We start from the raw sequence: 25,879 nt of genomic DNA, 5'->3' as shown, positions 1-25,879 counted from the left end.
TGCATGAGGTGTAGGGGCCGCAAAAGTGCAGCGTCATTACAGCTGTGCAGGGGGGAGGCTCCGCTTGCCATCAGGTTGATGAATAAGTAGTTAACAGAGTCATTAGTATCGTTCAATCTACTGATCTCTACAGGCATCTCGTATGTAAAGGGGAAATGGGGATCACGAGTCAGTGCGTAGGAAGGGGGGGGCCAAAGTACTCACAGCTTATAAGTAAGGTGGTATATTCAGTCTCGATGGTCCCTCTGGTCAATCCAAGCGGATGCTAATTCAGGGTCTTCAAAAAAATGGGTTCGGCCCTCACACTCGACACGGAGCTTTGCAGGATACAGCATAGCGTATTTGAGGTGCAGCACTCGGAGTCGTCGTTTAACATCCTGAAATTTGGATCTTTGTCGTTGTACTTCATTGGAAAAGTCTGGAAACACGGCCACATGTGTATTGGTATGGGGGATATTCCCCTTCTCTCTGGTCAGGCGGAGGATCTTGTTGCGGTCCCTGAAGTTAAGGAACTTCGCTATCAGGGTACGCGGTGGAGCCCCTAGAGGAGGAGGACGGGTAGGGATTCGATGAGCCCTTTCCACCGCAAACATTACTGAGAATGCATCTCTGCCAAAGGTGGATGTTAGAAGGTTTTCAAGAAAACTTGCCGCGTCGTTGCCCTCGGCGTTCTCAGGGAGGCCGATAAATCGGAGATTACATCTCCGGAGGCGATTCTCCATGTCGTCCTGTTTTGCACTGATCTGTTGGAGTTGGCGGCGGACCTCGTCAGTAGTATGTTGGAGGGGGTGCAATATATCTTCCGCTCTACTAATACGGGTCTCTGTCTCCGCCACACGGTTCCGCAAGGCAGAGAGGTCTTGTCGGATAAGAGACACATCGATTTTGACTTCTTCAATTTTGGTGGTGAGCGTGGTCTGGCATAGGGCAATAGCGTTGAGTACTTTGTTTGTGTCTGCCGTGGATTGTTCCGTGTCTGGGGATGGACCGGGGGAACCCTTAGCCTGTTGGTCTTCCTCAAGGCGACGGTATTTGGCAAGTTTGTCAGTAGTCTCGGAAGCCTTTTTCGGTGGAGACATGGTCCAAAGGTGGTCAGAGGAGTTCTGGGGTGCACCAATGTGGCCGCTGCCCACAGGGCCGAGTTCTCGATGATCCCCTCCCGCCGCAGCCCACAAGTGGCCCAATAGGGACTATAAGTTGCAGATGAGTGTGAGAGTAGGTGCTTGTAGTATGGAGAAAATCGGGCTCAGGGGGATCAAGTATTCTTGCAGCACTTGCATAGACTTACTGTGGGTGAAGCAAGATGGTCGCCTATCCAGGGACCAGGCCCAAAGCTGCACACGTCTCACTGGTTGTCACTGAAGGAGAGGGTACTACCTTAGCTGCTGAAGAAGCTCCTGTGGTCAGGGCAGGCAGACATCAGTTTCTGGGGAGCTGAGCAGGCCAGGGAAACTTGTAAGGCAGTCTCTGGGTGTAGCAAGATGGCCGCTGCTCCAGGGACCAGGCCGGAGCCTCAGGCTATCCCACCAACTGCTGCAGGGTATAAAATCGTTGTGGCAGTGTCCAGAGGTAGTCCGGTGGCCAAGGCTGGGAGAGCAGTCTCAGGGGAGCAAGGTGTAGCAGGGAGATGTGAGGGAGCCGCCGCCGGGTGCAGTAAAATGGCCGCCGCTCCGAGATGTAGGCCGAAGCCGCGGTCTTTCCTAGAGGCAGCCCCGGAGCGGTGAGATCCGGCGATCGCGGCCGCGGATGGCGCCCAAAACGGCCAAATAGCTCCAGGGGCCAGGCGGAGGAGATGGCAAGCCTGTTGGGATGTAGATCTAAGGCAGGATCGTAAGGATGGAAGCAGGATGGTGTTGCAGGAGTATGGACGAGCGGAGCACTCACTGCAAGCGTCCTACTCCATTCCTTTCCAGGCCACGCCCCCCTTGTTCTAACCATTTTGGCACTAGTCTCAAATGGTGACTATCACTTATGGGTTTCCCCTTCATTATAATAACATCTACGTGATGGTCTTTGGGTGGATGTAGAAGATGGTATGTCCAACCGCTTCTTCTGCACGGGGCAATGGAACAGTCTAGAGAGGAAGTAGCACAATCTTTGGAGAAATGACATGTCCTCTTTTTTTCCATAGACCCACATTGCTGCTAGCACTCATCCCAATGGAGTGGGTCCAGTTGCCGTGCTGGAGTTCTGGACTCAGGTTCTCATAAGTCAACAGCTGTGGCACAGAGATAAAGGCAGCCTGCACCTCATGGACCAGCTCTGTAAAGCGGCATTCAGATACATGGAGGAGGACTGCGTGCAGAAGCTGCTCTACCAACAGCACAAGGTAACCCTGGAGTACATACTGGGCACCATCCATAACAGAAGACCCAGTTAGATGCTTCTTTACATTCTTCTATGGTTGACAATGAAACGAAACATCTGACTGGGTATCGTGTGTGCAGTATAGATGTCTCTTCTCTACATGGGGCATTTGAAGTTTCTTACCTGCTTCTCCCAATTCTGTCTTCCCTTTTTTTTAGGATGCTCTGGGATATCACTGTGACCGCGGCATTCTCTCCTCTTTTGTCGGCTGGATTGTGGCCGGCAATGTTACGCCTTCATTTATTGATTCCAACTACAACCCTTCACAGGTACTGAGAGCAATTCCTAATGGAAACACCGGGCCCGTTTTTCTTGATAAACAAATTGTTTTCAGCCAGTTTATAAAATTATTCTACCCTCTTTTCCATAATCATCTTGGCATCACCTAGCGGAATCCATTTACAAGTCTGCAGTGCATACGGAAAGCATTCACAGCGCGTCACTCTTTCCACATTTTGTTATGTTACAGCCTTATTCCAAAATTAATGAAATTCTATATTTTCCTCAAAATTACACAAACAATACCCCATAATGGCAACGTGAAAGAAGTTTGAAATCTTTGCAAATTTATTAAAGATAAAGAATGAAAATCCCATGTACATAAGTATTTTGCAATCTGTTTTCAATACCACCTGGTTCCTCCTAATACCCGGTCCAGGTTGCAGGTGTCTAGAAGACACCGTTCCAAATTCTTGGAGCAATGTTAAACCTTTTCTTTAATGTTTGTTTGTGAGTATGACTCTTGTTTTTATTTAAATAAAATGTATCTTTGGTAATGCGCAATGTCGGTGCGCCCTCCCTGTATTTCTATACATAAATATTCACAGCCTTTGCCATGACACTCAGAATTGAGCTCAGGTCCATCCTGTTTCCCCTGATCATCCTTAAATGTTTCTACAACTTGATTGGGGTCCACTTGTGGTAAATTCAGTTGATTGGACATGATTTGGAAAGGCACACACCTGTCTGTATGAGGTCCCACAATTAACAGTGCATGTCAGAGCACAAACCAAGCCATGAAGTTCAAGGAATTGTCTGTAGACCTCTGAGACAGGATTGTATTGAAGCACAGATCTGGGGAAGGGTACAGAAAAATGTCTGCAGCATTGAAGGTCCCAATGAGCACAGTGGACTCCATCATCCATAAATGGAAGAAGTTTGGAACCACTAGGAGTCTTCCTAGAGCGGGCCGCCCAGCTAAACTGAGCGATCGGGGGAGAAGAGCCTTAGTCAGGGAGGTGACCAAGAACCTGATGGTCCCTCTGACAGAGCTCCAGCGTTTCTCTGTGGAGAGAGGAGAACCTTTCAGAAAAACAACCATCTCTGCAGCACTCCAACAATCAGGCCTGTATGGTAGAGTGGCCAGACGAAAGCCACTCCTTGGTAAGACACATGACAGCCCGCCTGGAGTTTGCCAAAAGGCACCTGAAGGACTCTCAGACCATGAGTAACAAAATTATCTGTTCTGATGAAACAAAGATTGAATTCTGGCCTGAATGGCAAGTGTCATGTCTGGAGGAAACCAGGCACCGCTAATCACCTGGCCAATACCATCCCTACAGTGAAGCATGGTGGTGACAGCATCATGCTGTGGGGATGTTTTTCAGCGGCAGGAACTGGGAGACTAGTCAGGTTTGAGGGAAAGATGAATGCAGCAATGTACAGAGACATCCTTGATGGAAACCTGCTCCAGAACTCTCTGTACCTCAGACTGGGGCGAAGGTTCATCTTCCAACAGGACAGCGACCCTAAGCACACAGCCAAGATAACAAAGGAGTATCTACGGGACAACTCTGTGAATGTCCTTGAGTGGCTCTGCCAGAGCCCAGACTTGAACCCGATAGAATATCTCTGGAAAGATCTGATGGAGCTTGAGAGATCCTGCAAAGAAAAATGGGGAAAAAATGCGTGTGCCAAGCTTGTACTTTCATACTCAAAAAGACTTGAGGCTGTAATTGGTACAAAAGGTGCTTCAAAAAAGTATTGAGCAAAGGCTGTGAATACTTATGTACATGGGATTTTTTTATTTTATTTTTTTGTTTTTTATTTTTAATTAATTTGCAAAGACTTCAAACAAACTTCTTTAACGTTGTCATTATGGGGTATTGTTTGTAGAATTTTGAACAAAATAGTTAATCCATTTTGGAATAAGGCTGTAACATAACAAAATGTGGAAAAAGTGAAGCGGGAATACTTTCCGGATGCACTGTAAATAAAAATTAAGCATAGTTGATTTTTTTTTTTCTTATGCTTAAAGTTTAGTTACTTTTTTTTATTATTACTGTAACTGCAGTCCCATAACTCACCTGTAATGAAGCATGTCCTGCAGGCTGATAGTTCCTGTAGAAATCTTTTCTCCAGTCATCCCTGGTCCTCTTCACAGCATTAAACTTCCAATGCTGCTGATGTTAATGGCTTTTAGCATTGAAGTACATTGAAGAAGGCACGACCCTTTCTGTTCAGTCCTCCACTGACAAAAGTCCTAGTGTTGTCTGCATTGTAACACGTTCTGTGAATGGCGGAGAGGATCCTGTCATTCATCTGCCTGTTCCCTATTCACGGAAAATGTTGCATTCTCTGAAAACAATGCAAGGACTTTTTTCCAATGGAGGAGGGGGCAGAAAGGGGCAGGAACCCACTGGGCCTTCTTTAATGTACACCAAGCTTGAAACCCAATGCTATTAACCCCCGCAGAGCTGGAATGGGGTGTAGTTTGGTACATGGGAGCAGCGATTCAGCTTAACAAATGAGAAGGCTATTCACAACACTGGATATTAACTAATTTATTTTTTTATTCCATTTAACTATTTTTAAGCTTTTTACCCTTTTTGCTTGTTTGTACTCTTTGCTTACTCTTCATTTTTTATTTTTGTGATTTGGATTAAAGGTTTGCATTCAATTGGGGCAGAGCACGTCAAAACTAAAGGCTAATAATTTGATGATTGTAAGAGAATGTATAAAACAATTCTTTCTTTAGAAAGATTTCCCTGTTTTTTTTTTTTTTTTATGTATATATGAATTTTTTAGCAAGACTCATCTTTGGTTTACATAGAAATAAGAGTTTGTCAGTTATTTGTGGTTAAGCCATCTCCCGGAACAAGCTTCCTGTTTCTGTGAAGACATATGTCTATCTGTAGGCAAACATCTGTTTCTCACTTACAAGAGACTTTAGCTTGTGGTTTAAGACCGAGCCTAAGAATAAGTTTCCTGTCCTAACTGTAATATACGTTATTGAGAATATGCATGATCAGAATGGAAAGAGATTTTTGCTGGAGATGACGTATCTTGTTCTGATGACATACAGGAAGTCCCTCCTAGCCCCTACCTTTTTCTTTTTGCATCTGCATAAATACTCTGCATTTTGTGTTCAATAAACTAGAGACACTGATAAACACTCAGCAAACTCTCCATAATCATTGAGTCTCTCTCAGATCTGACGGGTCACTAAAAAGTTCTTCCTTCATTACCTAAAGAGTACACCTGGGTGGTTATATTACCTGTTTCCTCTTCAATGATCTTTATGATCCATCCTTAAAATATTTTTCATAATCTTTAATACAGAGCCTTTACTCCTCTAGATCAGAGTTTAACCAGGGTTCCTCCAAAGGGTTGGTAGGGGTTTCTTGAGCAATTTCTGCCCTTCAGTTTTCACTGACACCAATGTGTTTTGTTTTTTTTTTTAGATCTCTGTAAGGGGGTAATTCTTCCCAATGACCACAAGTCTAAGGAGCATTCTTCCCACTGACCATCACACTAATGTATCATGAAGTGTAGATCTTGTCATTTTTAGCAGGGGTTACCTGGTACTGAAAACTTTTCAAGGGTTCCTCTGTGTTGGAAAGGTTGAGAACGGCTGCTCTAGTTTGACCATTTTCTAATTCTCTCATGGAATTGATTATCCTTTCAGATCTGGTTCTCATGGACTGTGCTGAACACAGAGTCTTTGTTTGAAGAGGATTCCCAGCTACGGCGTGTTGTGGAATACGAGTTACTCAGCAAATCTATCTCACCTGATCAAGCTCTTAAGGTATTGACTCCAGGAGCTGAAGAACAAACTTGAGCCCCTTTAATCCAGGCTGCTGTATAATGCAAATTCCAACCAAATTCTCTGCCTAGAAAGAGTGAAACGCTGCTCAGACTGTGGATTAAAATTTCCTCGTGGGTGCTGGCCCCGGCTCACCACCGTCAATAGTAATTGAAGAAAAGGAAAATTGGTCGCACACCATGGAAGGAAGAACTTCTGTAGAATACTTTATTGCCAAAGGACGTAGACAGGACGTTACAGGAACGTTAGTAGTTAGTAACATTTCACACGGATAACTTGTGCTTGTTCATGAGCTATCCATGTGAAACCGGTCTACCAATGTTCCTGTCTACGTCCTTTGGCACTTTGGCAATAAAGTAACTATTCTACAGAAGTTCTTCCTTCCATGATGTGCGACCAATTTTCCTTTTCAATTGCTCTGCCTGCTGGCCTTGTCCTGCCCACTTTTCGCATTATTTGTTTGATGGGAGGGTGAACCTACCCATCACAAAGATGGACCAAAAGTATGGAAGGAGAGTTGGGAGGAGACGGGCTACAGCTAGTGACCATAGAAGTTGGTTGCAGTTACGTTACAGAATACGAGCAATAGTTAAAACCGTCGGGGATCCAGATTGGTCTGATGGGTCTAGAACCAATCGTATTGGGGATACTGACTCACCAAAACTAATCTATGGTGCCCTCAGAGCAAAATCAATATTCTACACAAAGACATGGGGAAGGGCCCACTAAGTTGTTCTAATTTAAGGGGAAACCGCCGTTTCCCCTCCCAAAAACTTTTTTATTAAAAAAAAAAAAAAGTCTAGTTCAATTACCAAAAACAATAAATGATTTGTACTAATAATGAAGTAAAAAACGTTGTCACATTTAAAATATACACAGGGGTCTCATTTATACCAACACTTATACACCAAGCCGGCAGAAGAAGACAGAATATAGTGTGATTATTGTCAAGGATCCCAATGAGACCTGGGAAACCGCTGCGATATTGGCCATAAGGCAGTAGTTACATACCCAATCTGTATATTTTGCTAGGAATATTGGTTAGTAACACATCACACATGAATGTCCCTTGTTTACTAGGCACAGTAGGCTTCACCTGCCTCATGTCTAGCCTTATATACTGAAGCTCCCTGCTCAAACTGGATGGACTGAGATTTATTGAAGTACCAGTAAAACCTTGGATTGCGAGCATAATTCGTTCCAGAAACATACTTGTAATCCAAAGCACTTGTATATCAAAGCGAATTTTCCCATAAGAAATAATGGACACTCAAAAGATGCATTACACAACCATTTATTGATAAGTCCTTCAGTTTATAGTCCATATAAAAAGATGAAAGCAATGTGACCAGGTTGTGTAACCATAAAATGTCCATCCACAAATGGAAACCTCCACAAGGGGATTAGAAGCAAAATCCATCAGGAGCTCCAGGGTATAAAAGAGAAGAGAGGCGCCTCTAAGTGTAGTAATATGGTTACATTTAATGAAGGTACAACATTTAGCAACTCACATGGTTGATTAAAAGAGGCACGTCTAAGTATGCAGGCGTCCGGGGTAAAGCTGTCCACATAGACCGTCCTCCGACACTTGTCTCATTTTTACGAAAAGACCTGATTTAAATACAGTTTTGATTAAAATTGTTTTTTTTTTTTTTTTTTTTTAATCAGAACAAGTAGATTATCACGAGGAACATGTAGATTGAGACCCCCAATTTTAGTCCCTTGGACAAGTCGTTTTTTTAAATTTCCACACCCCTGGGGAGATCCTGCCCATAACAGCACTTCTTGTTGTAGGCTGACAGTGCTAAGCCACTGGCAGGCAATTAGCCGCAATGTTGTCAGCCAGTAATAAGGGACCCTTCAGTAGCCATTCGGCATCAAACGTGATGGGCAGCCCAGTGGCCAACTGAAGGAGCACTTATGGCAGCTTATGGCAACACTGCTGTAATGGCTTAGCATTGTCAGCCTTCAGTGCTGTTACTGGCAGGATCTCCAGGTATAAAGCTATGCAACAGATTCTTAAAAAAAAAAAAAAAAAAATTGTTTAACCACCTACAGACCGGAAGATTTGGCTGCTTAATGACCAGGCCATTTTTTGCGATACGGCTATGCGTCGCTTTAACTGACAATTGCGCGGTCTTTAATTGTTGTACCCAAACAAAATTGACATCCTTTTTTTTTTTACCCACAAATAGAGCTTTCTTTTGGTGGTATTTGATCACCTCTTTTTATTTTTTGCGCTATAAACAAAAAAAGAGCGACAATTTTGAAAAACAAAAACCTTTTTTTTTTTTTTTTTGCTATAATAAATATCCCCAAAATGTTTTTTAAAAACATTTTTTTTCCTCAGTTTAGGCCAATATGTATCCTTCTACATATGTTTGTTAAAAAAAAAAAAAAATCACAATAAGCGTATATTTATCTGTTTGTGCAAAAAGTTATAGCGTCTACATACTACGGGAAAGATTTATGGCATTTTTTTATTATTATTTTTTTTTCCTAGTAATGGCGTTGATCTGCGATTTTTAGCGGTTTGTGCAAAAAGTTATAGCGTCTACATACTACGGGAAAGATTTATGGCATTTTTATTATTATTTTTTTTTTCCTAGTAATGCCGTTGATCTGCGATTTTTAGCGGTACTGCGACCTTGCGGCAGACAGATCGGACACTTTTGACACATTTTTGGGACCATTGGTATTTATACAGCGATCAGTGCTATAAAAATGCACTGATTACTGCATAAATGTCACTGGCAGGGAAGGGGTTAACACTAGGGGGCGATCAAGGGGTTAAATGTGTTCCCTAGGTGTGTTCTACTTGTGAGGGGATAGGACTGACTGGGGGAGGAGACATCATATTGTTGCTACTTAGTAGGAACAAACGATATGTCTCCTCTCCCTTGACAGAACAGGGATTTGTTTGTTTACACACACGAATCCCTGTTCCTGCTCTCGTGCTCGGCGATCGCGCCTGCTATCGCCCTTAAAGGTACAGACGTACCCATATGGAGATTCGCGGGAACTAACCACTTTGCCACTGTATATCAGCATGAGCCGGTCAACAAATGGTTAAAAAAAATTGTATACAGTGAGACATGATGTGAAACATACTGAAAATACATTATGGGTTTACATAAACTTTAAAACCCTACTATAGGGTATCCTTACATCCCCTCTTGCATCCCTAGAGGCAAGCTTGTTTCTGTCACCCGTTTTCTATTTGGAGAGGTTTTATAAGCCACTTGTGTACCTCACGTGTGTACATACACCATGGCATTGATGGATTTCTTAGATCCATATCTTCTGTAATGCTTTCGCTTAACGTTTGTATAATGGTGTCTCTATTGTGTTTGCAGAAAGCCCAGCAGCAGCTGAAGTTGCCCATTGTGCCTTCTATACAAAGATTGATGATTTATCGCTGGGCTCATCAGGCCATGGCTACCCCAGCAGATCACCCCCTCTTACCATTTTTTTGGCAAAAGTTTTTCCTCCTCTACCTGAGCCGGCCAGGACCACAGTACGGGTAAGATGGTGCTATTTTTTTAATATCGTTACTTGTACTGTGTGTGATCTGGTGAAAAGACCAAAAGGTAATACAGAAACCATGGACTGTTATCCTTGGTTGCTGCTGCTGTTGAAACTTTTTTTTTTTTTTGTTTAGTATGGTATGAGTGGTATGAATGATGTTTATAAAATCTTTTTTTTATTGCAATTGCTTGCCGTTTTCAGTGGAACGCTATGACGTCGCAGTACTTTATAGTCATGTAGATCTCAAAAAGTAAGCCCTTCTTGGTTATAATTTGGTAGAGGTTTAATTGGGCCAGCAGAGAGCATCTTGTAAACATAATAATATAGCAGAATCCTGGAGTTCAGCTTTAACCACTTCAGCCCCGGAAGGATTTACCCCCTTCCCGACCAGAGCGTTTTTTTGCGATTCGGCACTGCGTCGCTTTAATTGACAATTGCGCGGTCGTTGCGACGTGGCTCCGAAACAAAATTGACGTCCTTTTTTTCCCACAAATAGAGCTTTCTTTTGGTGGTATTTGATCATCTCTGCAAATTTTTATTTTTTGCGCCATAAACAAAATAAGAGCGACAATTTTGAAAAAAACACATTATTTTTTACATTTTTCTATAATAATTATCCCCAAAAATATATAAAAAAACATCTTTTTTCCTCAGTTTAGGCCGATACATATTCTTCTACATATTTTTAGTAAAAAAAAAATCGCAATAAGCGTTTATTGATTTGTTTGCGCTAAAGTTATAGCGTTTACAAAATAGGATAGTTTTATGGCATTGTTATTAATAATTTTTTTTTTTTTACTAGTAATGGCGGCGATCAGCGATTTTTATTGTGACTGCGACGTTATGGCGGACATGTGGGACATTTTTTATACATTTTTGGGACCATTGTCATTTATACAGCAATCAGTGCTATAAAAATGCATTGATTCCTATATAAATGACGCTGGCAGTGAAGGGGTTAACCACTAGGGGGCGGGGAGGGGTTAAGTGTGTCCTAGGGGAGTGATTTCTAACTGTCAGGGGGATGGGCTGTGTGTGTGACGTCACTGATCTCTGCTCCAATGACAGGGAGCAGAGATCGAGTGACACTTGTCACTAGGCAGAATGGGGCAGATGCTGTTTACAACGGCATCTCCCCGTTCGTCCTCTACGTGAGGCGATCGCGAGTATGCCCGCGGCGATCCAGTCCGCGGGGCTCGCGACCCGACTCACGGAGATCGGGGCAGGCGCGCGCACACGGCGGCAAATTCAAAGTGACGTACGGGTACGTTACTTTGCGCAGCTGTGCCATTCTGCCGACGTAAATGTACAGGAGCCGGTCGGGAACCAGTTAATGCTTGCCGTTCTAATCTCTGTATTGGGGTTACATTCACTTTAATGCCCAATTTATTTTTTATTGTAAACCAGCTAAACACGGTCCAGGAGCATTCAAAAATAAAAGGTGTCAAAGTGTTAAAGCTAAAAAGGAAATGGTCTGATGTCACCCGCAAACCACCTCCATCCCAATATATGCAACAAAATACAGGAAATCGCCCCCGGAAACTTCAACCGGTTCAATACCGGGCATTTTCACCCCCTTCCTTCTCAGACCAATTTTTAGTTTTCAGCGCTGTCGCAATTTAAACTGCAATTGTGCGGTCGTGCGACGTTGTACCCAAACAAAATTGACGTCCTTTTTTCCCCACAAATAGAGCTTTCTTTTGGTGGTATTTGATCACCTCTGCGGTTTTTATTTTTTGCGCTATAAACAAAAGAAGAGCGACAATTTTTAAAAAAACACAATATTTTTTACTTTTTGCTGTAATAAATATCCCAATTTTTTAAAAAAACAAACAAATTTTGTCCTCAGTTTCGGCCGATACGTATTCTTCTACATATTTTTGGTAAAAAAAAAATCGCAATAAGCGTATATTGATTGGTTTGCGCAAAAGTTATAGTGTCTATAAAATACAGGATAGATTTATGGCATTTTTAAAAAAAAATTATTTATTTTTTTTACTAGTAATAGCGGCGATCACGATTTTTTTTCGTGACTGCGACATTATGGCGGACATATCGGACACTTTTGACACATTTTTGGGACCATTCACATTTATACAGCGATCAATGCTATAGGGTAGGGATCGATGTGAGTGTGTGATATATGTGTGGAGCGCTGTTAAAAATTGACACAGCGCTATATGGGTACCTTAAATTAAAAAAAAAAAAAAAAATAGGGATAGTTGTAGACACGCACCCACACTTGCTCAGGTTGAACTTGATGGACTGGTGTCTTTATTCAACCTTACTAACTATGTAACTATGTAACTATGTAATTACTGTATAAATGTGACAGGCAGTGAAGGGGTTAACCACTAGGGGGACACAAGGGGTTAACTATGTTTCCTAAGGGAGTGATTCTAACTATAGGGGGCGGGGACGTACAAGGGGAGGAGACCGATCAGTGTTCCTCTGTACTGGGAACACAGATCGGTCTCCTCTCAACTGACAGGATGTGGATCTGTGTGTTTACACACACAGATCCACGGTCCGGCCCGGTTAACGGGCAATCACGGGTGCCGGGCACACGCACCGGGTCCCAAGCGGCGCACGCGCGCCCCCTAGGTGGCCGGGAAGCCCAGACCGTCATATGACGTCCACCCAGGATGGGAGATCCCATCTGTGGACGTCATTTGTCTATGGCCGGGTAGGGAAGTGGTTAAATGAGGTGAAAGCGGTTAGCAAACAATTGACAGAGTAAATGCAGTATTAAAATTGTTATGCAAACATAAACATGAATCATAGCCAAGCCACTGAAATGATACTTACAGTAAAAATTGTACAATACCTGTATCATGGTATAAAATGTAAATTGAAAAGTACACAGGCATGAAAAGTATCCCAATGCATTTCGCAAGACCGTGCTCGCTTCATCAGGGGTATATGCGTGTGTAGTACATCTGTAGGAGGTATAATGAACCAAATAAGTATTAACACAGAGATGGTATTGTGACAATAAGTCAAGAGGGTCCAAAACGCATGGCCCTATAACTCACCAAAGGCTAGATCAGACTACCAAATGCTGAATACCTAGAGGCGGCAGTAATGAGCGTCTGGCTCCGGGAGCTGAGGAGGCAGAGGAAAAACCGCCTCTGGGTATTCAGCATTTGTCTGATCTAGCCTTTGGTGAGTATAGGGCCATGTGTTTTGTACCCTCTTGGTATTGTGACAATTAGTCATCTCTGTGTTGATACTTATTTGGTTCATTATACCCCCTACAGTTGTACAACACACGCATCTACCCCTGATGAAGCGAGCACGGTCTTGCGAAATGCATTGGGGTATTTTTCATGCCTGTGTACTTTGCAGTCTACATTTTATACCATGATACGTATATTGACATTTTTTACTGTATGTATCATTTCAGTGGCTTGGCTATGATTCATGTTTACGTTTGCATAACAATTTTAATACATTTTGAGACTGCATTTACTCTGTCAATTGCTGGCTAACCGCATTCACCTCATTTAAAGTCCCCAGCCGATTTCCTGTATAAAGTGTTTAAAGCTGAACTCCAGGATTCTGCTATATTATGTTTACAAGATGCTCTCTGCTGGCCCAATTAAACAGCTACCAAATTATAACCAAGAAGGGCTTACTTTTTGAGATCTCCATGACTATAAAGTACTGTGACGTCATAGCGTTCCACTGAAAATCCCTCTGCTTCCGAGCGCCGGTAGGCGGACTTTAGAGCTGGCCACATGTCACATCTGTACCGCTATTGAAAACTACATTTCCCATGACGCCAGGGGAAATGTAAAACATGATGGGTGTTCCATCAGATTAGACGACCCGTCAAAATTTGTAACGGAAATTACGTTCCGTCACGGGTATCTTGGTAGACCCCGCACTCAGCCTGCAGTCTGAAGTCGCCAAGCTGGCATCTTTTTACACTCGCCAAAGTCTTGTATTTCACACTTATTTTTACCACTAAACTGAGCTTATATCGTGAAATATAGTATTTACAAGTCCGTGACACTGTTTTGATGTTAAATATTAAAAGCAGCAGTCTTCTGTCAGATCAGCAAACTTGCTGCTGCTTTTAAAATTCAACATTAAAACCGTGTCGCGGACTTCTAAATCCTGTATTTAACGCTATAAGCTCAGTTTAGTGGTAAAATTAAGTGTGAAATGCAAGACTTCAGTGGGTGTAAAAAGACGTCCACTTGGCAACTTCAGACTGTAGGCTTAGTGTGGCCAAGTGCGGGTGTACCAAGATGGCCGTGACGGAATGTCACTTTCGTTACGAAATCTGATGGGTCGCCTAGACTGACGGAACATGGGCACATGTGTGGGCAGAGAGGAGGGCAGAACTGAGAGCTGTGGGTGTGTCTGGGGATTGGAGCTGAGGCGTGGATTAGTTAAAGAGGGTGGATCACACATTGGGAGTCCGCTTAGGTCCACCCACTACATCGAGCTGGGCGTAAGCCTGGTGGCCAGGGGGATAAAGATCGGAACGTCCACCAGTCTTATGTAACAGAAGTTGAGGGGAAAGAGCACCTTAAAAGCAGTAGTAAACTGCAGTTGGTGAAAAAAAAAAAAATTCCTGCAAGGCAATGTTATGTAATGTGCTAGTAGGCATCGCCTACTAGCACATTATGAGCAACTTGCCTTAAAGTGGATGTAAACCTGATTCATGAAATTTGACCTGGGCGCATATATATATGTAGTGTTTTCTTCTCTCTCTTCAAAACACTAAGTCCCATGTGTTTCTGCTGCTCCATTCTTCTGTTATCAGCCTGATAACTTCTGACAAGTTCTCCGACACATGGGATAAAACCAGCCTGACAATTTGTGTCTGGGTGGGTGCTATAAATAGATTAGCAGAGAGCTGGCCTATTCACAGCACATTTCTTCCTATGTGGGGGGGGGGGTGCCTTTCCTCCAATCGGCTATTATACAGTGTTTGCCAGGACACCTTTCCCAGTGCTAAACAGGAAGAGAACATTTCTAACACGATGTGAACGTTCTAGAGAATATAGCAAGCTGAAGACAGCAGATATACATGTAAAACTTATGTAGGGAGATTTGCTTCATCTCTGTGTATCATCTGAGGCTGTTCACATCACTGGGTATGTGTGAGGGTTTACAGCCACTTTAAAATTAAGCCCTCCAGCGCTGCGCTGTCACCGCTGAGAGGGCTTCTTTCTTCCCCCCGGTCTTTCTTCCGGGTTTGTGGCCTCTGGCTACATAAATGGCTGGGGGCGCGGTGACGTCACTTTTACGACCCAGGCTCTGAAGATCCGGCATTCAGTGCATATGCGCCAGTGACGTCACAGGCTGCATGCACTCTGAATATCTCCTAAACTGTGCATGTTTTAGGAGATATTCACAGTACCTTCAGGCAAGCCTTATTATAGGTAACAGGGTTTACTACCACTTTAAAGCACTAAAGAAAGGGTTATTTTATCTCTATCTCTACCTGGATCGCAATCAATGGAAAAGGGGTTTGGTCCCCAGTCAAGGCTCACCAAGGACAAGGAAAGGAGCAAGGGGACTATCTCGGTACAGTACAGGAAGGATAGGACCAGGCTCCCAAACCCCTATTCCATTAAGTCTTGGATGATGGTACAAATTTTATATTTTATACTCGCTGACACTACTTCTAGAGGCCACCCAATTTTCTCGCAATCAATGGAAAGAATAACATTTTCTTTAAAGGTATGAATGCACCTTTACAATGATGCAATAATAATTCTGCCCGGAGTTCTGCTTTAAGCTGGCTATAGATGATGAACAGATTCCTCCATCCACCTCACTTGTGAATGGAGGAATACCCCCACGCCGGGGAATTGTTTTCTGACAGCGGGACTCTCTGCTGTCAGAATACACTGATCAGTGGCTGCAGCTGCTGATCGGCAAATGTATTTCAACATTCCAAGGGTCGACTTCTGATGAACAGGAATGGCTACACATGGATCGAAATTCAAGCCGATCTATGCTTAATTTTGATCCATCTATGATGTTAGTTTTTTTTTTTTTCCCCTGCCAGCATGCTGCAGAGAAAGTCCCTTGAAATCTGTGTGGAAGCAGTGGGACCTCTGCTGAGGTCTTGCACACCCCTGCTGAGTCCAGCCCATAGCTCTACAGTCAACAGGAAGCGGGAGCCTGGCTAATCGTAGAGCTATAGGTCTAAGCCAGTGGCAGGCCCCCATCAACTTCCTGTTGATTTCTCAGCTGGTTGGGTTGCCTCGGGGTGCAGTATTGAGGTTGTTGGAAAGTCCATATCTGGGGTCTCCTGACACTTATATCATGGCATGGAATGTGCAGATACCCAGCTTTGCTTTGTTCTTCATTTAGCGGCCTGCTGACATGGGAGGGGAAAGTTACATGTTGCCAGAACATGTTTGTGCTGTTGTGTTATTATGAATTCAGCCTTGGGTGTTTTCTGTGGACAGGTTACCGGTTGAAGGATGTATCGGGAAGAGGTTCTTCAGCAGCCCGGCCCACCATCACCTCCTCAAACAGATGAAGCGCCGCCTGATAGAAGTGGCTGATTTTCACCACTTGGCAAGCAAAGCCATCCGAGCCCTCGGCCCCTTGGATGGATCTCCGGTCTTCTCAGACTCGGGGGGAAGCTCACCGGAGTGTATGACGTCTCCAGATCTGCACAAGGAGCTGGTCAAGTAAGGAGTCCAGCAATTGTAAATTTAGTGATATATTCCATATTAAAAAAGATGAATTCCAGGCATGGTATACTTTTTACGTTGGTCCAGCTTGTAAGTATGTATATCCAGTTCATGATCACCCTATAGCCGATTTACTGCTACAGGGAAGCCGTTCTGTGCAGAAACACGTGTGTGTGTTGTAACAATCTGGGGCAATTATGCTCAAGTGGTGTATGCGTTTTCAGGAACACCGGTCAGTCCAGACTGGATTGTTATCCTCTTCAGCCCTGGAAGATTTTAACCTCTTCCTGACCAGAGCACTTTTTGCGATTCGGCACTGCATCGCTTTAACTGACAATTGCGCGGTCGTGCGACCTTGCACCCAAACACAATTGACGTCCTTTTTTATCCACAAATAGAGCTTTCTTTTGGTGGTATTTGATCATCTCTGCGTTTTTTATTTTTTGCGCTATAAACAAAAAAGAGCGACAAAAACGTTTAGGCTGATACGTATTCTTCTACATATTTTTAGTAAAAAAAAATCGCAATAAGCGTATATTGATTGGTTTGCACAAAAGTTATAGCGTCTACAAAATAGGGGATAGATTTATGGCATTTTTATTATATATATATATATATATATATTTTTTTTTTTTTTAGTAATGGCGGAGATCTGCTGTTTTTATCGTGACTGCGACATTATGGCGGACACGTCGGACAATTTTTACGCTATTTTGGGACCATTGTCATTTATACAGCGATCGGTGCTATAAAAATGCACTGATTACTGTGTAAATGACACTGGCAGGGAAGGGGTTAAACACTAGGGGGCAATCAAGGGGTTAAGTGTGTCCTAGGGAGTGATTCTAACTGCGGGGGGGGGGGGGGGTGGGCTACTACTCACATGACAGCGATCACAGGGAGCAGTGATATCTGTCATGACACAAGGCAGAACAGGGAAATGCCTTGTTTACGTAGGCACTTCCCTGTTCTGCGGCTCCGTGGCACAATCGCTGGGAGACCGGCGGACATCGAGTCTGCTGGTCATGCTGTACACAGCGCACGCGCCTACTAGCCCCGCCAATTAAAGGGTATGTACAAGTACGCCCATTTGCCCATTTAATTCCTGCAAAGCAGGGAATAAAATCCAGCACGTCCCTTAAAAACACTACACTGTGTACACATAATCTCTGGTTAGGCACACAATTTAACCCTTTAATCACCCTAGATGTTTAACACCCTTCCCAGCCAGTGTCATTAGTACAGTGACAGTGCACATTTTTTAGCACTGGGCACTGTATTGGTGTCGCTGGTTCCCACAAAGTGTCAGATTGTCTGCCACAATATCACAGTCCCGCTATAATTCACTGATCGCTGCCATTACTAGCATGAAAAAAAAAGAATAATTCCAGTGTGTGTGTATATATCATAATTTGATGCTATAACTTTTGCGCAAACCATTCGTTAAATTTGAATTTTTTTTTTTTTTTTACCAAAAAAGGCCTTAATTGGCCTGTTTGTTTGTTTTTTTTTTTTTTTGTTTTTGTAAAATTGTCGGCCTTTTTTTTGTTTATAGTGCAAAAGAAAAACGCCCAGTGGTGATCAAATATCACCAAAAGAAAGCTCTATCTGTGGAAAAAAAGTTCTATACATTTAAAATTTATGTACAGCATGGCATGACCGCGCAATTGTCAGTTAAAATAACACAGTGCCAAATAGCAAAAAAATGGCCTGGTTATGAAGGGGGGGGGGGGGGGGGTAAATCTTCCAGAGGTCAAGTGGATATACTATACCTGCCTGATGTCCCCGGTAGCTGGACATCATTGAAGTAAATGCTGCTATTCCAGTGATCTCTACTTCTAGGTCTTGTGCTTGGCGTCTGGCATGATGCATTGTGAACACAGGAGGTCGGCCGCTCAGCACAGGCGCCATTCAGAGAATTCTTTGCATGTTCTGAATAAATGCAAAGTGTTCTCTGATTGGACAAGGTGGAAAGCGAGACATCACCTCCCTGCCTCTCCAATTACATAGGCTGTCCTAGCGGCTTCAGACACATAAACAAACGACCGATTCGCACTATATGGCCCGTGTGTGAATGATCCCAATGAATGGCAGGGATTATTTCTTACATATAATGCTGCAGCTTGTGAAGGGAGATTTGAGGCACGGTGCTGTGATGTATACAGGTTCCTGCCGACCCCTCCTAACAATCTCAGAGCAAAGAGCATCATACTGAGCCCCAAGAATGATATTTCTTCAAAACAAAATGATTTGATTGGAACATTTTTTTAAAATCAGATTTTACTGTAAAAAATGTTTCCTGAATACAAAACAAACAGTCGATAAGACGCGAATCCATCAGTAAGTTTATCATGCTGGCATTATGATAAATGCAATGTTACCGCATGTAATAAAACAGTGCATGTGAAACAAAATAAAATATTGTAAGATAAGGCCCCTTTCACGCGATCGGCTCAATCGGATCCGCCTGTCCGGTTTTCAGGCGGATCCGAGTTGGCCACCAATGGACTTCTATGGGCAGGAAGGTGATGGTGGATATGTATCCGCTGTCACCCGCCTGCCATCTGATCCCTGTGCTGAGCTAGTGTAGTCCGTCCAACAGATCCGGCCCGTGTGAAAGGGGCATAAGATAAGACTGACAAGTCACCCTGAGTATATTTTACAGCAGATATTGTGTCCTCCACCTATCCCTTCCCTTATCTCTGTTCCTCAAAACCACAGAGGCCCAGAGAGCAGGCCAAGGGAGGCTCTCACCCCTGGAAATGGGGTGCAATCCACAATAGAAAAACATGTACCTGAAACGGGTAAATAAGAACACAGATAAAAATAAAAAACACAATTGACCTTTGCAAGTCAAATTACCACTGTGCTATATGCAGTGCTTTTAGTGGAATTAGACAGAGAATGCCAATATTCACCTATCAATGCTACATACTAGGGCTGGGGAAAAAATCGATTTAAATCTTGAATCGAGTTGAGAGTTCAAATCGATTCAAAATTTAAGCAAATCAATTTTTTTCAATTTTTTTTTTTTTTCACCGCGCTGGTCCTGAGGAGCTGCGGACAGGAGTTTTTAGGTGAGGCCACGGCTTCGGCCTAGTCCACGAGGCCGGACGCCGCGGACTAGGCCAAAGCCATGGCCTCGCCTAAAAACTCCTGCCCGCAGCTCCTCAGGACCAGCGGGGTGTCAAAAAAAAAAAAAAAAAAAACTTGATTTGAATCGTGAATCGAGTTTTTTTTTAAGAAAATCTCCCAGCCCTACTACATACAATCCAATCTCCGTGAACAGTATCACAATTAAGGCTGCATTCATACCTAAACATTTTCAGCTCGTAAAACGCCCGAAAACTCCCAACAAGCAAAATCCCATTCATTTCAATGGCACCTGTTTACATCTGAGAGTTTTGTCACCTGAACCAAACAAAAAAAAAAATATATATATATATATATATATATATATATATATATATATATATATATATATATATATATATATATATATACAGGTATATATTAATATATAATAAGAAATATATATAGAGATAGATATCTCTATCTCCTGATCCTTTAAAGCATGATGGACAGCACAGTGCTTGTGCTGTGTCATTTACCCCTCTCTATGTTCTAAAAAAAAAAAACCTGGAATAAAACAATAAAATGTTTTTTAAAAAGTTCCTGTGTCCCCTGTCTTCTCTCCCCGTCATCTCAGGAATCAGCATTATGACATTCTGTAATCCGAAAAACATTGGTTAAAGTCTTTGTAAAATTATGTAATCCGTTCTGTAAAAATATTATATAATGTGCAGTGTGTCTCCTTGTGTATATTTATTGTGAAAAATACCTTATTTACAGCGCTCACGTGACCCCCCCCCCCCCAAGCTCTTCTTCCCCGCTCCGAATACTGCAGAGGGAGGGGCCGAGATCCCCACTGATGTCAGCCCACCCTCAGCACTGAGGGAGGGGGTGCTGACGTCAGCCGGGAGGAGAGGAGAAGATCTCCGACGGGTCACGTGAGCGCACAGCGGCGCTGTAAATAAGGTATCTTCCACAATAAAGTTACACAAGGGAGACACACTGCACATTATACAATCTTTTTACAAAACGGATTATATGTTTTTACAAGGACTTTAACTAGGGCTTATCTTGCAGCCATCCCTGAAAATTCACGCTGGGTCTTATTTTCAGGGTAGGGCTTATTTTCAGAGAAACAGGGTAGTTTTTCTCCTAGTTAGTTAGCCTAGACCAGTGATGGCGAACCTTGGCACCCCAGATGTTTTGGAACTACATTTCCCATGAATGCTCATGCACTCTGCAGTGAGAAGAGATGGCATGCCTAAATATTTAAAGAACAGATTATTTGGTAAGCCAAATTCCTCTCTCAGAGATTGAAAATCTTTCAGTAAGTTTCCAGGGTATAGCTGTGAAATGTAAACCAGACCACACATAGACCAGGTGGAAAAGCCTCGTAGTTCACCAAGTTCGGGTAAATTGCTATTGTTAAGAATACGGGAATAGTGGGTATAGCCCGTATATTGAAAGTGTTGTTTAGTTCTACACCAGATCTTCTCTATTAGTGCCATTGTGGGATATTGTGACATTGTTCTAAGTTCTCCTACCTCAATGCATTCCATAAGATTGTCATTATATAGCAGTGTTCTGATAATGTTTCCAACAGGGTCAGAGGACTCAATGTTACGCCAGCCTGTGATATGCTGCAATTGAGCTGCCAGGTAATAGTAATATGGGTTACGAGTCCTTTGATTCCTTTAGAGTTCCCAGTTTAATTACGGGGAATTTTGTTTCTTCCATATCAATGTACGGAATATGGTGCTGCACTTTTTGAAGACATGGATAGGAATCCAGATCGGTGCATTATGGAGCGAATATAAGAGCTGTGGACTCCATATCATTTTTTATCAAGTTACAACACCCCACTATCAGTGATTAGAACATTTTAATTGCATGTTGATCGGTGGGTGGGGATTTATCCATGCAAGGTATTATATGTGTATATTATACTTCAGTTTTAAAGCCCAATCAATTTATTCTTGGTCGACAGGTTGTTTAATGTTTTTATTGTGTGGCTGGAGGATGACAAGTTTCAAAAAGGAGATGTCTACATCCCGTCCTTGACCAAGCATTACGACCCGCACCGATTGGCCAAGATCACGCGCGGCGAGCAGGTGAGAAGAAAAATGACTGAAAGACCACCATACAGACTGTCAGCTTGTGATAGAATTCATATGACAGTGGCATCTCGGCCTTTTGGCTGAGATCAAGTGTAGTATCTGTTCTTATCAGTCTTTGGGAAGAAAAGGAGAATGTCTGTGCCTCCTGCTGTGTGGGGTCGCTGGCGAGTATCCTTTCTGATATAATTGGTAAGGAAAGGAATTGAGATGGCGGTGGAAGGGCCTTTTTTCCTCCTTGGGTCCAAGGCTTGCCCCTAGTTGCAGGCAAGGCTCTCCCTAAGCTAAATTCCGATGCCTCCTGGTAGAGATGGGGCTGCATTTGTCTGGCTGAAGGCTGGGCTGTGAGAGAAGCCCGTGGTGTATGTGCCCCTGGAGTGACAGTCCAGGGGTGCCGTAAATCTCACAGGTGGGGACGCTCATCTTGAGTTTTTCTGGCACCAAGGTCACTGCACCATATACACACTTTTTTCACACTTTCCTCTAGGGCCGGGCCTTTTTGGCTGGGACCAGAGGAATTTGTTTCCTGACCGAAGGGCCCACCATGGTATTACACTATGGCACTTCTCCACCTCCCTTTCCCCACTTTTATATGTGTGTTTTGTCACTTGCACTGTACACTTTACTCACCGTGATTAGTTGGGTGTTGGTCCACTCCTCGGGCCTTCCCTGAAAGTCTTGGGAGGGGGTGGACAGGACATGGCCTTCTGGTCTGGTTTGCCCTCTCATGGGGTCTCCCTTTGTGGGAGTCACATCTAGTACTTAGGAGTTGGTCTGTTTCGGCAAACCTCCCAGAGAACGGGGATTTTGGCCAGGTGAGCCAGTGAGTACCTCAGTCCCTGTCAGGAGCCTTGCGCCCCCCAGGGGATCAGAGTAATGCCCCGTACACACGGTCGGACATTGATCGGACATTCCGACAACAAAATCCTAGGATTTTTTCCGACGGATGTTGGCTCAAACTTGTCTTGCATACACACGGTCACACAAAGTTGTCGGAAAATCCGATCGTTCTGAACGCGGTGACGTAAAACACGTACGTCGGGACTATAAACGGGGCAGTGCCCAATAGCGTTCATCTCTTTATTTATTCTGAGCATGCGTGGCACTTTGTCCGTCAGATTTGTGTACACACGATCGGAATTTCCGACAACGGATTTTGTTGTTGGAAAATTTTATCTCCTGCTCTCCAACTTTGTGTGTCGGAAAATCCGATGGAAAATGTCCGATGGAGCCCACACACGGTCGGAATTTCCGACAACACGCTCCGATCGGACATTTTCCATCGGAAAATCCGACCGTGTGTACGGGGCATTAGGGTCTTTCCTCTTCAGAGGAGATCCATGTGTACACTTTGTGCACTTTTTTGTGTGTGCACTAGGGCTGCAACTAACGATTATTTTCATAATCGATTACTTGGCCGATTATTGTTTCGATTAATTGATTTAATCGGATAAAATCATTAAAAAACGTAATATGCAATTTTTTCATTTATTTAAAGTAATAATGAAAATTATGGGGCACTATTCCTCCCGGGAACACCAATGATGGGCAGCACTATTCCTCCTGGGAACACCAGTGATGGGGCACAATTCCTCCCGGGAGTACCAATGATGGGACACTATTCCTCCCGGGAACACCAATGATGGGGCAGTACTATTCTTCCCGGGAACACCAATGATGGGTCACTATTCCTCCCGGGAGCACCAACGATGGTGCACTACTCCTCCCGGGAACACCAATGATGGGGCAGCACTATTCCTCCCGGGAACACCAACGATGGGGCAGCACTATTCCTCCCGGTAACACCAACGATGGGGCAGCACTATTCCTCCCAGGAACACCAGCGATGGGGCAGCACTATTCCTCCCGGGAACACCAACGATGGGGCAGCACTATTCCTCCCGGGAACACCAACGATGGGGCAGCACTATTCCTCCCGGGAACACCAACGATGGGGCAGCACTATTCCTCCCAGGAACACCAGCGATGGGGCAGCACTATTCCTCCCGGGAACACCAACGATGGGGCAGCACTATTCCTCCCGGGAACACCAACGATGGGGCAGCACTATTCCTCCCAGGAACACCAGCGATGGGGCAGCACTATTCCTCCCGGGAACACCAACGATGGGGCAGCACTATTCCTCCTGGGAACACCAACGATGGGGCAGCACTATTCCTCCTGGGAACACCAATGATGGGGCAGCACTATTCCTCCCGGGAACACCAACGATGGGGCAGCACTATTCCTCCTGGGAACACCAATGATGGGGCAGCACTATTCCTCCCGGGAACACCAACGATGGGGCAGCACTATTCCTCCTGGGAACACCAATGATGGGGCAGCACTATTCCTCCTGGGAACACCAATGATGGGGCAGCACTATTCCTCCCGGGAACACCAATGATGGGGCAGCACTATTTCCCACCCCGGAACACCAACGATGGGGCACCATTCCCCCCCCCCAGGAAAACCAATGATGGGGCACTATTCCACCCACCCCCTGGAACACCAGCTGACGTCAGCGAGGAGAAGAGGCGTGGACGTGCCTGGTTACATGAGCGCCGCCGTATTCTCATGAGAATACGGCGCCGCCGCCGCCACCGCCTTGTACACAGGAGGATTCTAACAGACTAGCAGGGAGGAAGGTGCGGACCAACTAATCGATAATGAAAATCGTTGACAAAGATAATATCGATTAATCGCTCCAGCCCTAGTGTGCACTTGTTTTTGCAGTGGGGGTTAGTTTGAGTGTGTTTCGTACACCACAGGTTTTAAAAAAAAAAAAAAGTGCCATCTGCTATCAGAGACTGATAAATCCCATCATAAAACCCGGGAGCCAGTCGGTTGCTGGTTTTCCAACACGCACGTCCGACAGAAGCCAGCCATACACACAGGCTGATTTTTTTATTGAACCGGCCAATGTCGCCTGACATTCGGCCCGTGTGTACTAGACTTTACTTTTTTATCTTGTGTATTTTCATTTCACGGTTTAGCAGCATTTTTGGTTTATAAAATGAACTTTCAGGGACTTTCTCTCCCTCATTTCTTGTCATGGGGACTGGGCACCTGTGATTGATGTGTGTAGCCGGGTGACCAGTCCTCTCAATGTGCACATGTAGTTTTAAAGGGCAACTCCACGTTTTGCACCATGTTACATGGTACACCTTTAAATACGGGTGTAATATGGTACAAATGGGACCCCCCCCCTTTTCCCCGAAAACGTGCAAGGGTTCTTCTCCCCTGCAGCTGCTGTCACTTCTGAACTTAATGCCCGATAGAAATAAGATCAGGTTGTTTAAAGGCCAACTTCACCTTTTGCACCATATTACATGTTCACTGGTAATTAGGGTGACAGTGTGTGAGGTTTGCTTCCCCTCCTCAGCTGTCATTTTTGATGGCTCCTCCCACGCAGCCCCTTCATTTTTCTGCTACCACAGAAGACAGACTTGTAATTCTCAATGGAACATAAGTGCAGTAATCACCACACTTGTGGTCCATTTGGGCGTCCTCCTCCATCTCCCCAATTTACAGCAGGCACATATCAGGAATATGAAGTGTTGGGGTAACAAACGCTTTAAATAGAATTTCTGAGAAAATCTGTGTGATTTATTACATTTTTTTGGTGGTTTGCTAGAACATTTAAAAAAAAAAAAAGATAAATTACAAGAAAAATTTGTTTTATCCAGGAGATCAGCTTTAATGTTGCTGTGCATACTTACACTTTGTTATTTCCCCAGGCAGCAAAATATTTTATAGATTTTCTTTTATCATTTAAAGCCCTGCTTCAGGGTAAATACAACGGTCTTTTAGCAGTACACTGTCTTATGATGTGCTCTGTCTTTAGAATCTATGGATGGAGTTTATCAACATGGAACGGATCATGTTTGAAATTCAGGAAGCTGTCAATGCTTGGACCCAAATCAAGGTGGAGATGGACACCAGTTTGCTGACTCCGACTGTCCCTGTGGATGCTCCGCCCTCAGCCACAGGTACAGAATGAACTGGCAGCTACTTTTCTAAGGTTATTGTGGCTCGACAGTTGCTTACGGTGACCAAACTGTCAGACCACATAGTTATTAACC

At 43.9% G+C, this 25,879-nt stretch overlaps 1 protein-coding gene and 1 pseudogene across 1 annotated transcript in view; both read left to right on the top strand.

Annotated features, from left to right (window-relative positions):
• The window catches only part of EPG5 (ectopic P-granules 5 autophagy tethering factor), a 194,787-nt gene that overhangs the window by 87,156 nt on the left and 81,752 nt on the right, over nt 1-25,879 (top strand). Inside the window, exons 19-25 of the mRNA XM_073629339.1 lie at nt 2,132-2,329; nt 2,526-2,636; nt 6,275-6,394; nt 9,769-9,935; nt 16,378-16,605; nt 21,668-21,791; nt 25,642-25,786. Of these exons, the coding sequence (XP_073485440.1) occupies nt 2,132-2,329; nt 2,526-2,636; nt 6,275-6,394; nt 9,769-9,935; nt 16,378-16,605; nt 21,668-21,791; nt 25,642-25,786 (1,093 nt within the window). The remainder of the gene's footprint in view (nt 1-2,131; nt 2,330-2,525; nt 2,637-6,274; nt 6,395-9,768; nt 9,936-16,377; nt 16,606-21,667; nt 21,792-25,641; nt 25,787-25,879) is intronic.
• LOC141124377 (U2 spliceosomal RNA) lies at nt 21,858-22,077 on the top strand (annotated as a pseudogene).

Source organism: Aquarana catesbeiana, linkage group LG01, assembly GCF_042186555.1.
Source record: "Aquarana catesbeiana isolate 2022-GZ linkage group LG01, ASM4218655v1, whole genome shotgun sequence".
NCBI lineage: Eukaryota > Metazoa > Chordata > Amphibia > Anura > Ranidae > Aquarana > Aquarana catesbeiana.
This window is presented reverse-complemented; position numbering and strand designations above follow the sequence as displayed.